The 15,847-nt window shown below is 37.0% G+C and overlaps 1 protein-coding gene across 3 annotated transcripts in view; it reads left to right on the top strand.

Annotated features, from left to right (window-relative positions):
• Window positions 1–12,102: 12,102 nt before the first annotated feature.
• The window catches only part of zeb2a (zinc finger E-box binding homeobox 2a), a 55,038-nt gene continuing 51,293 nt past the window's right edge, over window positions 12,103–15,847 (top strand). For 2 of the 3 annotated variants that reach the window (XM_051120112.1, XM_051120114.1), the window contains exons 1-2: window positions 12,103–12,251; window positions 13,500–13,630. In XM_051120112.1, coding sequence (XP_050976069.1) covers window positions 13,507–13,630 — 124 coding nt within the window. In that variant the 5' untranslated portion in view covers window positions 12,103–12,251; window positions 13,500–13,506. Of the gene's footprint in view, window positions 12,252–13,152; window positions 13,631–15,847 lie in introns of those variants that run through there. The other variant, XM_051120113.1, reaches the window with a different exon arrangement.

Genomic DNA, 15,847 nt, shown 5'->3' on the forward strand with positions numbered 1-15,847 from the left:
TTATCAAAAATATTGGAACGACATGAAGGTGAGTAATTAATTGATAGATTTTTAATTTTTGTGTAAACTATCCCTTTAAGAAGGAGTAGTACGTATTAATAGGCCCACGTTAATATTACCATAAAACTGTCATAGAAATAATGCATTATTCCTAGCATCTATATGTGGTTACTTTAGTACATTTTGCAATTCATTATTCATAATGTAATTCTACTGAAGAGAATAAGTTGTATTAGGAGGAAATCATTGCAGCATTGCACAAGTAGGGTGGAACAGGGTTAGCGCTTTTTTTTTTTTACATATCCTCTAGTCCAGTAAGAACTGAGATGGGTAATTATTTCATGATGTTGCTATTTATGTTTGTATTATGAAATATTTATATCAAAATTATATTGTTTTGTGTTCACTATTACTATTAGTAGAGCCACGGACACATTTTACCCCAAAACATCACACATTTTACCCCAAAGCTGCCATTTTCAGAAAAAATAAAATTTAAGTAAATTAGCCAAATAACTTGAATGGTTTAATTAGAAATTTAAAATGTAATATATATTTTAGACCTGGATAGGTTTGCTCTGACAAAATTACTTTAACATGCAAAAATGTGAAAAAAAAAAAAAATGAATGAATGAATAAATTAATCGCATCCAAAATAAAAGTTTTTGTTTACATAATATGTGTGTGTGTACTGTGTATATTTATTATGTATATAAAAATACACACACATACAAGTATTTACATGTATATGTTTTTATTCTATTATATATAAATATATTTAGTATATAAACAACATATTTTTCTTCAATATATCCATGCATGTGTGTATTTATATATACATAATAAATATGCACAGTACACACACATATATAATGTAAACAACAACTTTTATTTTTTATACGATTAATAGCGATTAATCGTTTGACAGAATTGAAATAAATACTAGACATCTGTATATGATGTTTTTCCCTCCTAAATATATAGTCATGTGCCAAATTTTATTCACAGCTTGCTAGATTAAAGGGGTGACACAATTTACCCACTGACACATCTTACCCCTATTTATCAGAATTCATTTTTACTGCATGTTCAAGCCTTTGGAGATCAGTAGAGACGAGTCTCTGTGTAAGAAACATCAGCTAGACAGCTAAACATTATGTTTAGCATGCTGAACTCTCTGTTCAAGCACATTATGTTGAAACAAGTCATTTTGTTTGACTGCCATAGCTAAATGCATTTCCGTTGTGAGCAGGCCACTGATAATGAGCCTCATACCTCGCCTTTACCACACACACGCAGCACACGCAAGGTGTTGACAGTAAATGTCCATAAAAAATAGTTCAAACACTTTCTTTCACACAAACACACACGGAGAGGGTACGAAAGGGAGAAGGTAACTACACACAACACACACTCGGAGTGTAGCGGGGGAGGTGATGACGGCCGTGACAGCCGTGTGTACAGTAATCAGAGGCTGGTCACTTCCTGCAGACTTCCCTCTTCAGCCCACCAGGCTTCACCTCGCAGTTTCCCCCAGAAGATTAGTTCTGCTGTTTCCTGAGCAGCGATTAAGGGTCCAACACAGGGCCAAAGCTCACTGAAGTCGTACACTTCTTATTGGGTCATATATGGGCACATGTTGCACGGAAGGAGAAGGAAAGGAAGAAGTGTGTGACATTAAATCGTGGGGGAAGTCACCTTCGAACTTATTTCACCTTTTAATTGCTTGTTTACTTCCAGATGCGTTTCGTTTAGGGAGGTTTGTGTTTGGACCATAAGGTGTTTGTGTTTATGAACTATTGGTTTTGTTGAGGCAGTTACAAACTTTAGTACTCAATGTGGGGGGGCGTTCGGGTTACTTTCGAATGTTTTCCCTTTAAACCACATGTGTTATTATTCAAGTGGCCATCTATAAACACGCCATCTTTAACTAACTTGCTCAGCAGGATTTTCTTTTCAGACAGTAGTTGACCTGAAAGTGAATACTGACTGTAAAAGAATATGGTGTTTGCCAGAGGTGCACAGGTTTTTTATTACAAAGGAACAAATTTCAGTGTTGATTGTAGTGTTAATTTCGTTAACAAAAACTATGACGAAAAATGTTTGTTGACAAACTTTTTTTCCCATGACTAAAATGAGACAATAACGTCAGTTAGACAAAGACGTCAATAAGGTCAATAAACAATGCCTGTGAGTATATCAACATGCAATATCATTAACATAATAGACAAAACTAAAATGTATTTTAACAAATAGAAACTATACAAAAATCTCTTTTTATTTTTGTCAAAAATAAAAGGGCAAAATATTATCGCGGACTGCTTTGCAGGCCTCTACTCCACAAGCTTTCATGTGGGGTTGCCAGTTATCAGTTCAAATCCCCAAATTAGAGCTTCTCTGTTAAAATTATACCTTTTCTGGCCAGTGTTTTGCTTAATTTTTGCAATCTGGCCTCAATTGCGGAAGCGCCGTTGATGATCTGAAAACACAGACAAACAAGTAAGCTGAAGTTTAGCAATTTCCCTGTGAAATGTTTCGTTAAATGAAAGTGTCTGTCATGAGATCTTGAATATATTGTTTGCGAGTGGGTGCTGAATAAATGTACTTACTTAAACGCTGTTGTTTTATAAGAGAAATATTGCAGTTTGGAATTATTGGAAATACTATTAGGAATTTTACTGTTATTATATTTTTAGTTTGTTTTACCAGTTTTCATAATGTAGACAGAGAGTGCATAAGTCTAAAGCCCTGTTCAGATGATAATTGTTTCTCATGGGGACGTAAGTGATTTTCATCATTTACAGGAGGTAGTCGGTGATTTAATTGCTGTCCGAATCCAGGATGTCGGTGTTTTTCTCTCACCACCCTTGTAAAAAAACCAAGGTCTGTGGTAATTTAATTGCCGTCTGAATCTCTGCATTTACAAGAAGAAATCGATTCAAAATGCAATGTTTAATACCTTTTTGACTACTGCCGAACACTATACGGTAACTGTTGTCTTTTTGCATGCATATTTATGCAAATGCTAGAAAGTGTTTAAAAGAACAATACTTTGTAACTGCTCCATCACAGGAGAGGGAGCAGAAAAAGAAAAGCATGTAAGCATTCAAAATGGGTCTTTATTATGGCAGCAGCAGGTATGTAATGCAGTGTGTGTTATAAATAGATATATACATAACTATGTCACATATAAATGTATAACGCATCTATTTTCCTATTTTTAGACAGAATATTTAAATAATAAAATGATAAATAGGATCATATATAATAAGAATACATTTTACATAATAATAATAAGTATTTTACCCAATAAGAATACATTTGTCAATGAAAATAATTTTATTTATAGCAGACAATCATGTGACTGGCCATCTAAATCCTGAGTATTTTTACAGACGTCTATATGAGAAACAATTACCGTCCAAATAGGGCTTTAGGTATTAATTTATATAATAAGTATCTCTAGTATAATAAATCAGTAGATGAGGTAAAATACACCATGTGTACGAGTACACATATTGATTTGTGCTTATTAGTAAAAAGTGCAATACCTGAAATGTAAAAATACATTTCTCAAATGACAACAATCATTACAATTAGAATTTTGAGCAAAAATATATTTTTTAAATCAGTTTAAACATTACACAAGATGACAAAAATGTGACAAAGATTTCATTGACTAAAACTAAACTAAAATGCTCAGATATTTAGTCGACTAAAACTTGACTAAACAAAAACAGGACAAGGTTGACTAAATATGACAATAACTAAAAAGTATGTTTGACAACACTAAGACTAAATTAAAAAATGGTGGACAAAATGAACATTAGTTGATTGAGGGCTTCATTTCAAAGCAAGAAGACAAACAGATAACTTAGAAATGAAAGTATTCATGTTTTTTTATGATGTGGTGTGGCAGGTCAAATGAAAGGTCATGTCAGGCCAACTTTGGCCCTGTTTAGGGCGTCTCTGGTTTACACTAATTTGAACTAAATCGTTTACTGACACTCATGTCATTACAAACCTGTATTGAAACCTGACATTTTTTCTTCTTCTTCTTTGGAACACAAAATAAGATATTTTAAAGGATGTCTGAACCCCATTAACTTTCACTGAATGGACAAAAAACACTATTAAGATATTTTTCAGAATTAACCATACTGAATAGAATTTTGTTCCACAAAATACAGCATAGTCTTGCAGGTTTGGAACTACTTGGGGGTGAGGAAATGATGACAGAATTTTCATTCTTGGGTGAACTATTCCTTTAAACAGCAACAACCAAGTCTGGAGATAATCAAGTGCTGTGCTTGTATCGATATATCGATCGCAGGTGCTTACAGTCTCAGCGGTTCTTGGAAATATGTGAGCTTTATAAATGCATGTTCAGAAGAACAAATGGCTTTCCATGCTCTTTCAGTACATCTGGAGAGAGCAGATTTCCTGTATCATTCTTCTCTCGAGCTCAGGGACACTGCGCACCAGCGCTGTCCACGCACACACACACGCTCCAACCTACAGTTTCTATCCTTTGTCAGACTTGTCAAGACACTTGAGTATCCGGCCTTCTTTATCGGCAAACCTGAGGGCAGCTATGACAGGCCTGAGGAAACACCAGAGACCAGCTCAAGAGTAAATTTAGCCCTGACCTGACAGCCTGTCTCTTTGTCTGCCTGACAGGAGCTCGACACATCACTCTGGGCACCATTGATTACGATTCTGAGCCCATTGTGGCTTCTGTGTCACTTGAAGTGATATTACTTGAATATTTCCTCTCTCAACTGTCTTTACCTCCGTCCTTTAACTGACAACAGCATGAACTAAACTTCATTAGCGCACGTTTAGCAGTCATGCCGGAGGCAAATTTGTTGTCTGGTTTATTGTTATTTACCAGTTCATCTTAAAAGTGAAATAGCTTTCAAATATGAATGTGAAATGAATGGTAATTTCTCAACATATTCATAATGGCATCCCCTGAGGTTGGCAACAAGTTACTGTAACTTATTTAAAGAAACTTTTCAATGATGGATCATGTTCTTCTTTTTTTCACTTTTGCATTGAACACCAGAGTTTTGATATGTGTTGTCACATTGCAAATTATGAAAGCAAAACTGATGTTACTTAGAATTTTGTTGCATAAATATGAACAAATTTAAAAACCAATTCATTTAAATGAGTCATTGTTTAATGAATAGCTCATTGAAGCCATAGATACACAAAAGGGTAAACATTGGTAAAAGAGTGAAAGCACTAAAAAAAGATGCATTTATTTTATTAAATTATTCCAGATCTACCCTTTCATGATTGGAATAGTAGAGCAAATACAAGAAAAATCAATCAGTGAAACTAGTTGTCAAAATGATTGTTGACCCCTGCTCAAGCTCATGGGCATTTCAATGCAATTATACAGATTCTTTACAATTAAACAGTCTGTTCAGCTGTATCAGCTGACATTGCGCATTTTCCAGTAAGAGGTTTCATTACCTTTTCCACATAATCATGACCTTTGAAGCACACTTCAGCACTTTAGTTCATTTATCTCTCTGCTCAAGATCTATCGCTGCAGGTTACACATTTTTCTGTACTTCCTGCTGTTATGCACAATTGTGTTTTTCTCTTTGCACTGCTAATTATATTTCATTATGATGTCTAAATTAAAATGTTAGTTATTTTATCATATTAATTTAAAATGAATTCAAATCATTAAAAATGATTTTTTCAATAAAAAATAATAATAAAAATGTCAATACATTTTACCATTCCACCAATGCTATATATGAAGTAAAAAGCTTTCAGCTTTGAAACTGAACTTTGCAGACTGTTGATGTGCTTTTGACAAAGACTCTGCAAAATCTGCTGCTGCTTGTGTGGCTCCCCCTCACATCACTGTTCTTGTTTGTCAAAATGAAAAGAACAGAAAACTCCCATCTCTCTTTCAGAACAATGATGAGCAAGGTTTGACTCATTGAGGTGAACACTAATGGATTGCACTTTGCCACTAAAAATATGTAATTTTTGGTTCCCAAAACAGAAACTGTTTTAAATGGTTATAAACTGTATTTCCATGACATAATTACCAGAATAAAGTTTAGTTATATGGAAAATAAAATAACTATGTACCAGAGATGAAAATACAGAGTTTTATACATTTGTTCCCCCCCCAGGAAAACATGGCAGATTCACACAAATTTTTGACTACATCCAGCATTCCCATTGTGAATGAATTCCTGCAATCAAAACTAAAGGTCAGTAAAACACATCATTTATGTTTTAGAATTCAAATTTTATTCAGCATATCAAAATGTCTTTGCGCATTTGATGTTTGATACTTTTATACTTTTTTTAGACAAGCCTTCATAGCAGAAACGACTATATTGCTGCTACTGTTCATGTTGGCTTTGTCAGCCTTCGAGTCACCAAGAATGATCAAGACTCTCTTGCTTAACCAGCACTGATGACCATTCTGCGGTTCAGTCAGAAGACCACGTCTAGACCGCCCAGCTTGTGGTCTGTAGTATCTGTCTCATTGTTGTAACTTGCACCTTGCTCGTTATCCATATTTGAGAAGTCATATTTTCCATAGTATGTGAATGCATTTGATTTAAATAGCAGCAGCAAAGCATTCACCCACCTAATTGCATTTTATCTATCATCGTATATTAAAAGATGATCATCTTAATTTGTATTTACAGGTTGAATGTTGAAATCACTGTTTTAAAAAGGTAGATTTAGTTTAATTAGATCATTTCCACATTCTCAAATTTTAAAAGTAACATTTTTTGGTTAAAAAAAGGAGTTGTCTTGTTTCACTGACATCATCTGCCAAGAAAAATCGAGCGTAGGTGTGTTGTGGCAGGGATTTACTGATACAGCTTATGTTAGGCATCCTGTCAGGAGGCTCATGATTGTGCATGTGAGTGTGTGCATGTGCGGATGTGTGTCTGCATGTGTGTGTGTGTAAACGTGCATCTGAATGTCACCACCTGGCACGAATCACGCGGGCCCCATGGTTTGATAGACCCACAACAGGTGTGTGGAGGCACAGCAAACACCCTTGACTCCTGACAGGTGTTGAAGTTTGGGTTTCAGCCCAGACTGCGCTGCATTTGCTTGTGACACTCACATTAGTCACCGACTCGCTCGCCGGACCTCTGACTCTAATAGCCAGCTAGGTATACTAATCCCTCCACGGGCCATAAATGTTAATAGCTTACTAGGTAGGGTAATCTCCAGTGGTGACATTTGGTCTACCTTAATCTGAAGATGTATTAGAGGAGGAGGGGTAGAGAGAAAAGGATGAAGGGATGGTGGGATAGATGGATGGGTGGAATTACAGCGATCGGAGTGGGGCACGGGCGAGTAAAATGTATCATTTGGCTTAACCCACTGCATCATACTCCTGTGCGTGCTGGGGGGTCCAAATCCGGTAGGCTGTGGGGGGTCCAAATCTGAGGCTCTATGGGTAAAAACATAACAAGCACTAAGAGTAAAAGACATAATGCTATTTGAATCCCGTACAGTACAGCATTTGCTTATTTGAAGGATGTGGGAATATGATAAAAAGAACTTTACAAGATCACGTCAGAAATAGCTGACGTCACTACAGAAGCTCATTTCTGCCTTAAAATAAAAAAAAAAAAAGGTAATTTCAGCTTTTTATCTCTTAATTAGGATTTTATATCTTGCAGTATGACTTTTTATTTCACAGTTGTGACCTTGTTTCTCTAAATTGGCTTTATAAATTTACATTTTGACTTTGTACGCTACCAGTCAAAAGTTTTTGAACAGTAAAATGTTTTTTTAAAGAAGTCTCTTCTGCTCACCAAGCCTGCATTTATTTGATCCAAAGTACAGTAAAAAAAACAGTAAAATTTAGAAATATTTTTTCTATTAAAAATAACAGTTTTCTGTCTGAAAATATTTAAAAAATAGAATTTATTCCTGTGATTTCAGAGCTGATATTTTAGCATCATTAGTCGCTTAGGAAATCATTATGATTTGCTGCTTGATGAACATGTATTATTATTATGTTGAAAACAGCTGAGTGGAATTTTTTCAGGTTTCTTTATCTGAAATAGAAATAATTTGTAACATTATAAATGTCTTGTTCATCACTTTATCAGTTTAAAACCTTGCTAAATAAGAGTTAATTTCTAAAATTAATTTCTAAATACTGACTCCAAGCTTTGGAATGGTATAGTATATAATTTTACAAAAGCTTTTTTATTTCAGATAAAATCTTTGGATCTTTCTATTCATCAAAGAATCCTGAACAAATGTTTTAAATATTGATAATATTAATAACAAATAAATAAATATTTCATGAACAGCAAATCAGCATATTTGATTGATTTCTGAAGGATCATGTGACACTGAAAAGTGGAGTAAGGATGCTGAAAATTTAGTCTTGGTCACAGGAATAAATTACATTTTAAAATATATTTAAATAAAAACAGTTCTTTTAAATAGTAAAAATATTTCAAAGTTTTACTGTACTTTGAATCAAAACACATGCTTGTTGAGCAGAAGAGACTTCTTTAAAAAAAAAAAAAAATCTTACTGTTCAAAAACTTTTGACTGGTATGTCGGAATGTGACTTAATTTCTTTATTTAACATATTTCACAATTACTTTATTTTTTATTTACTTTAAGGTAGAAACAGGTTTCTGTACATTTACCATCATGCCACTACAACCAAAAATGTCCTGTGCACTGTATGATATTATTCATCTAAACATTTTGAGTTACACAAAGCAAGTTCTCAAACATAGAAATGCTGTAGTCAAAAAGTCTGATTTATTCATGGAAACACATGACATTTACAGGAAGGCCTCTAAACAGGAACCTGGTCAGGAAAAGAGCTGTTGCACCATATTAAAGCAGTAATCAGAACGAAAGTGAATCATAAAAGGGCTAAGGTGTGCCTCCCATCTGTGCGGTGCTGATGTCTTTCAGAGAGGGTCAGGAGGTCACAGTCCTGCTGCACACTGTAAGATTCGGAACGAAGAGTCTGAGTTATGTTCAGGTCAACAAATCACAGTACAGAAAAGTGCACGTAGACCTTTAATGCTCTCACTTCTCATTCAAAAAAAGAAGTTTTAGCTCAAGACGTGACTTATAGGCCTCTGACAAACACGGTCAAGATCGTTCCACAATTAATAGCCCCTTAACGCAAGTCTAAGACACAAGTGTAATCACGTCACAGAACCTCGTCCAAAAGCACTAATCCTCCTTTATTTTGTAAGCTGATAGAGCAACCATATGCCCCTGCATATCACTCACTCAATTTTAGGTGAAACCAAGCCCTGACCTCCCCTCCCCAAAATAGTGTTATATTTCCCAGGTCTATTATTAATCTGTACTTTTCCCCCCTCAGGATTAGGCCGCAGCACTCCCCCACTCTTCTCTTTTCCACTTAGACCGGTATTATTGCCATAGATGCACTCAGATTAGTCATGTGTTTATGTTGACAGCGGCTGTAGCTGGATTAGGTCATGCTTGTGGGACGCAGGGGAGGGATGTTTGTGTCCGTCTGCGTGCACATCAAGGGCCCCCGTCTCGTTTGACCTGCACCTAGAGAGTCTCCCCATGCTAAACTGACAATAGGTCGGGCAAGACCCTCGCCGCATGCAGACTTCCATTGTGCTGAGACATAGAGCGGCCCAGACGGAGAGGGGGTGGAACGGGTTGCTTGATGGACCGAGAGTGGTGACAATTAAAATATGGCACAGAGGAACATCATAGGTGTTATGAAAGAAAATCTGAGTCAAAAATTCCAAAATCCAGTTTATGACGCTGTCAAAGTGCACACTTGTAATATTAATTAAATGCATCGTCTGGGGGGAAAATCATTTTTTCCAGTGTCTCACTCTGGTGGGTAGTTTATACAGAGATTGTGTCTCTTGCAATGTTGCAAGATGTACTTAAGCAACAGTGTGTGTGTATGTGTGTGTGTTGGTTTGTTGGGGAGGTGACTAGGAGCTCACGTGGTCACAGTATGGTAAACCTTTCCTCAGGTTTTTGTTGACTCATTCTCTCAGTTCTCTTTTATATTTCCAAGAATTTGCTGATTTTAAACTAACTTTGCCTAGACTGAACCGTGTCACTCTCGTCTACGTGAGGGGCTAATGGTGCTGCAGATGATGTGGCAGAACTTCCCTCTTTCCATCCTGCGCCCACAGGTATTTTGTCAGCAGTCTGTGTTCTGTGTTTTTGTGGCACAATCAGGCCTAACTAGTCGTTCCGTACTACAAAAGACTCAGCGTTGTCTTCCCCTCGATTGTTTCCATCTGAAAGATCAATAATAGTGGTCTCTGATATCCTGTCAGATATTATTGATAAAGCTTTGTTGTGAAGACAAGATTTCATTCTCTGCTCTCAAGTTTTCTGAAAGCAGTAAACTCCCCCAGACTGATGATGCAACAGGAAGTTTTGCTCTCTGTGTATGCTGTGATAGTTTGATTTGTTCTTATTGGTTTCACACTTGATCAGTAGCTGACAGAATTTATTAAGTGTTTTCTATTATCATGCCTTTTTTTCAGTGATTTTAAAACAAATATCCAACTAGCAGTAATGATTAAGTCCTAACAATTTACTAAAACTAAATTCAGGGCAAACGATGGAGAGAGCAGAGGAATCTTGTTATAAATGAGACAAAGGGATCATTTGGGAACAGAAGTATGTGGGTGAAACGTAAGAATATGAGGTCACGTTGGTTTCTATCATTGTGAATGGCAGTTGGAGAATCAGGAATTGAATATATGCCGTTTTATCCTCGGAAATGTATTAGTGAGAAATCTCGCGAGGGGAGCTGATTCCAGTCAAAGTGAATGAGTAATACAGCAGAACTTCTGCTGCCAATTGACACAACAGCACACACAGAACGGTTAGCTGAGCACCGTCCTTGTTACACTCGATTCTTTCGTTTACTTCTCCAGAAAATAGGTCATAGTGTCTCAGAATACAAAAAAATAATCGACACAAATAAATTTCTAGGTTAGGGTTTTATTCTCTCGACTATGATCCAATTTCACGCCACACTCTACAGCGGCACAAACACACATTCATAAAAATAAAAATGCATTAAGAGAAAAAAAAAGAGTGAAATCAGCGTCTGGTATTTCCACGTTTTAAGGACAAAAAAAAGTAATGTTAAATATTATATTAATAATTGATTAAAAATAAAACACTTATTATTATCATCATCATTATTAATATTATTATTAGATGCGTCATGAGCAACGAGGGATTTTAAAGCAAGTGCGCAATGCTCAAGCAATGTATAAATAAAATGCATCGATTAATATAAACGCCTCCAGTGAAATCCAATTGGTCTTTAATGAGTACATCAAACAGCACTGACATTTTATTGGTCAATTAGTAATCCATACAAAAAACAAATGCATGAATTTAGGGAGGGTAAATTTCTTCGCACTGTACCAATCAGAGTGCCTTTAATAAATCACGGAGTGTTGTATTAAAAAAAAAAATCGAGATTTTGGTGGAAATAAATCATTTTTGTACGCCCGCTGCATCGAATTCATCATGTCTGGCTTGAAATATGCAACATAAAGTCTCTACACTATCACTTTTAATTGCACTGTGCACCCCGGAGCCCGAAACACTCCGTATTTTATACAGTGAATCACATATAAACAAACGCGTGAAAATATGCAATATTCGCCACCGCGCAAAACAAGACGTCACAATGAAATGTCAGGTGAAAGAGCGCGCACACGCACACAGGTGAGCTACCTGTCAGATCACTGCTGCACCGGCAACCCCTCATGCATCTTTTTCCTCTCCTCTTCCTTAAGATCATGCAGTCGATGCTCGAGTTGTAACCGTTTTTGCTCTTTTCCGCTTGCAGGATAGAATGTCCACCGCCTCACCTTTCCAAAGTCCCACCTGTGCTGCAGAACGCTAGACGCGAGCACCTGATGTGGTTCATCACAGACGACCTCAGTGTTTCTCCATCTATCCCGCCGTGTAAAGATAGGTGGCGTGTGTGTCAGAGTCTCGGAGCGCAAAAGTAAAAGAGAGAGCGCAGAAATGTCATCTGAAGAGGCGGAACACGTCAGTGCGTCCTCAGGTTTGTTCCGTGTTGTGGCTCACAGAGATCAGTCCAAACCTGTCCATCAGGAATAACGGTCCCTCATTATAGAGCAGAGTCCTCCTCAGCGCTCCAAACACCTCTGTGGCGTTTTCCTCCCCTCTAACCGGCTCTTTGGGGAATTTTCATATAGAATCGGGTAGGTGAGCCTGTTTCGTGTGTACTTGAGTCCTTGTGGATGCTTTTTATACACCCTATTTGACTTTTTTTTAAACCCCCTCCCGAATACGAGATTGCAATCAACTTGGCTTCAGTCGGCGCAGGTGAGAAAGGTGCGCTCGCCTCACGGATGCTGACACACCGGCAGCTTCACACAGGGATAGTGAAGATGATGATGATGATGATGTCGCTCGTTAAATTTATTAGTGCATGTTTACGCGTCTCTCATAAACGGATGCTTTCCCGTTAGACAACAACATGGGAACCCTTTCTGATCCGCATCTCTTCAGCCTTGTTTTTAAATATTAGTTACATGACTTTTAGTCTAAATATTCAGACGTTTAATTGCAAAACTAAGCTGAAAAAAATCATTTTGATTTTGTCATCACCGTCCACAAAATTTCCAAGACTTATATTTCCAGTGATGAAAGGGTAATGTAGCTTTTTTTTAATTTGTTTGTTTATCATGCTTAGATTCAGTGTGTTATTTTTAAGGATTCGCCTGCACAATGCTACATTTCTTTTTACATTATGATTAGATGACAAATACAGTTTTTAAATGTAAGACGTAATATAAGCAGTTATTAGAAGAGTGCACACAAATAATGTTTTAGAGTCTTTTCGTGTTTTTTCCCTTAAAAAAATAAAATGAAAAAGAAAGGAAAATAGCTATAAGCGAACGATTATTAATAAATAGCGTTTCTCTTAGCATTTTAAAAAATAAACGGGATTTTAAAGACAATTCCGAGCTAAAGTAAATTCGGTCAATCAAGAAATTACGATGCCAATATTTACATCTGTCAGACTCACAAAGAAAGTAGCCCACAGGATGCCTATAACTTAAAGCTAAAACAGACAGGGAAAAAATAAGCTACATAAAGCATTTCCACCAAACACAAGTTGCCGAAAACTTTCGTAGCTTCTCATTCTGTGAAATGCTCTGTACGCACAGCACATGCTTTATGGTGACTTGAAGGTGTCGGTGTGTCCGTCCCCCTTCATTCGCGCACTCACGCGTTGCTGTCCGATCACACACACACACACACTTCAAAAGATCAGACGACGCGCAGGACGCTTACGGTCCCTCTAAACAAACCCTCCTGGATAACTTCATTCGGACTTCTCAGTCACTCTACCCCCCAAATATCATTTGCTCTCCTGTGAGCGACACACATCCTCCTTCCTGCCCTGAGAGTCCAATTGTTGCCGTGTGTGTGTTGGTTGCTAGATCTTGGATGAAGGAGCGGAGCCCATGCGGACTGCTGCCATCTGACCCACTCTTATCAATGAAGCAGGAGATCATGGCGGAGGGTCCCCGGTGTAAGAGGAGAAAACAGGCCAACCCGAGGAGAAAGAACGGTAAGAAAGTGACTTATGGCGAAAAACTGAACTCCGGCTTGTTCTCGCGTCTTTAAAACACAGTTGGATTTAGGTGAGATTGCGCGTTGTCAACTGAAGCGCTGTACAGAAGAGTGCGGAAAACTCAGCGACACTGTAGCCTAAACTATTCTCTTGTGTGCCTAAGCTTTAAGTCTACTAGTTTAAAGTGTTTTCATTGCCGTGGAAATGTTCAAGTTGTAACAGAATAAGAGTTAGAGGGAGAGTTCAGATGTGAGCGTCTATTATCTCACAGCACAAAACCGTTATGTGTGTGTGAGTGCGTGCGCGCTCGCGTGTCTTCTCCTGAACACAATATGGGTCTAAAATACCTTTAAATGCGTAAGAAAGTTGTTTTGAGTGTTGTTTGTGATTTGTGGACGTTTTACACTTCTGCTTGTTATGGACTTTCTGTCTTTGCTGAAGTTGTAAAGGAGTGAAGTACTGCTGTACAGTTACAGGTTATGTGTTGGGACACTTTTCGTCACTTTCTTAATTTATAAATAGTCACAAGTGTTGTGACTTATTGAACTCATGACTTCTGGTTTGTGTTGAAGGCATAATTGAAGTAAATTTAAGTGACTAATGTTTTTGTTGGAATGCTAAGGAAAAAAGACTAAAAGAAAAGTCCTGGTGGCATAGCACTGGCCTGAGGAGCATTTTAGACACAAAGAAAAACAAACTCATCTTCAAACATCTCAAGACTATCACTCACGCTGTCCCCTCCTTCTTTTGTTGATAAATATATTTTTTTTGCAAAAAGAAAAGATTTGTTTTAATCGGAACACTTCTAATTATGTTGTTCAATTTGCGTTTTATGTAAATAAATGTAAATATCGCTCTGGTTATTTTGGTAGTAGCATTTACACATATTCCCGGACTCTGTTAGCTATGTTTGACCTCGATACTTTATTAAATGCGATCTATTTTTTTTTTTAAAACCAATGTAGCCTGTCGCGGAGTGTATGGCATTAAATAAAGTCGATGGGTTGAAACTTATTTTCAGATTGGGGCAAAAATGAATGAAGCGCTCAATTAGTAATTCTCTTGATTCGGATTAAAACAGAGACGCATCACGTTGAGTTCATGATTATTTTCAGATGCTGTTTGTTTGGGCAAAACATTATTGCTTACTTATTTAACTTTTGGGGATGCTATACTTTTTATTCTTTTTAATGCCAGAAAATGTCTTTGAGGGGAACACGTAGGACTAGATAAATAATGTATATCGAGCGATGACTATAAAACTTGAGTTGAGTCAAATGTTTTGAATCGTCTTAACAGGCCGTTATAACATAATTGTAAATAATGGAAATTAAACACACATATTAAAAATATTGATCAGATGAATGCTTTTGTATAATTGCGTAAAATTATTCAGCAGACTTTATTATTATTTTAAATAATCCTTACAATTTATTACTGAATGTACACATTTGATTGTTTGCTTATTGCCTCATTAACTCTCTAAATGATTAAAAATGCACATTTTACCCCATTTAAATAAGTTGGTGAATATTAAAATGACAGGTTCGTTAAATAATGAGTCCAAATGTATTTTTATAGTTTGTAGTTCAGGTCCTCTTCTCTCGAAGCGCGGCCCCACCCCACTGTTTCGAGGGCCCAATGGGAGGTCACATTAGGCCCTATGTGAAACTCGATCTGCTCTCTGGCTGCAGTTGTGTTGTGGTTGTCATTTACCCTCCCACACCCCCAACCTCCCCCTTTTTTTCACAGCACGTCACATCCAGCTGTGAGGGCCAGCTTGACAAAACTGTCAGAGGTGCAAGACTATAAAGTTGCAGCGTTCTATAGATTGTCATGGTTCTGTTGTTGTGTGTCGATTTGTCTTTAATGACAGTTCGCTGTAAGCTTTTTGTGACCGCATTGGTTTTTAATTTCTCTCAGGTTTTTCCTGTTATTAGGCATAATTTGTCTGTGATGTGTCCTACAGCTGTCACTTTAAAATTTCTTTGTGATTCATTCTTGTTTTTGGCTTGTTTAGAAACCGATGCTAGAGCTGCTAATACAAACGATCAGAAGCCTTTGTGAGAAGTCACTGCATTGAGTCACAGCAGTTAACAGATTAAATCACTTGTTTCTATGAAAGGAACATTGTGTGATATTTGTTCGGATGGCATAAAGAGGCTAGCAGGTTCACTGAGACAAAGCGCTAAAACAATGGCTTGTCATTGGGGC

The sequence above is a fragment of the Labeo rohita genome, chromosome 9 (genome assembly GCF_022985175.1).
Source record: "Labeo rohita strain BAU-BD-2019 chromosome 9, IGBB_LRoh.1.0, whole genome shotgun sequence".
Classification (NCBI taxonomy): Eukaryota; Metazoa; Chordata; class Actinopteri; order Cypriniformes; family Cyprinidae; genus Labeo; species Labeo rohita.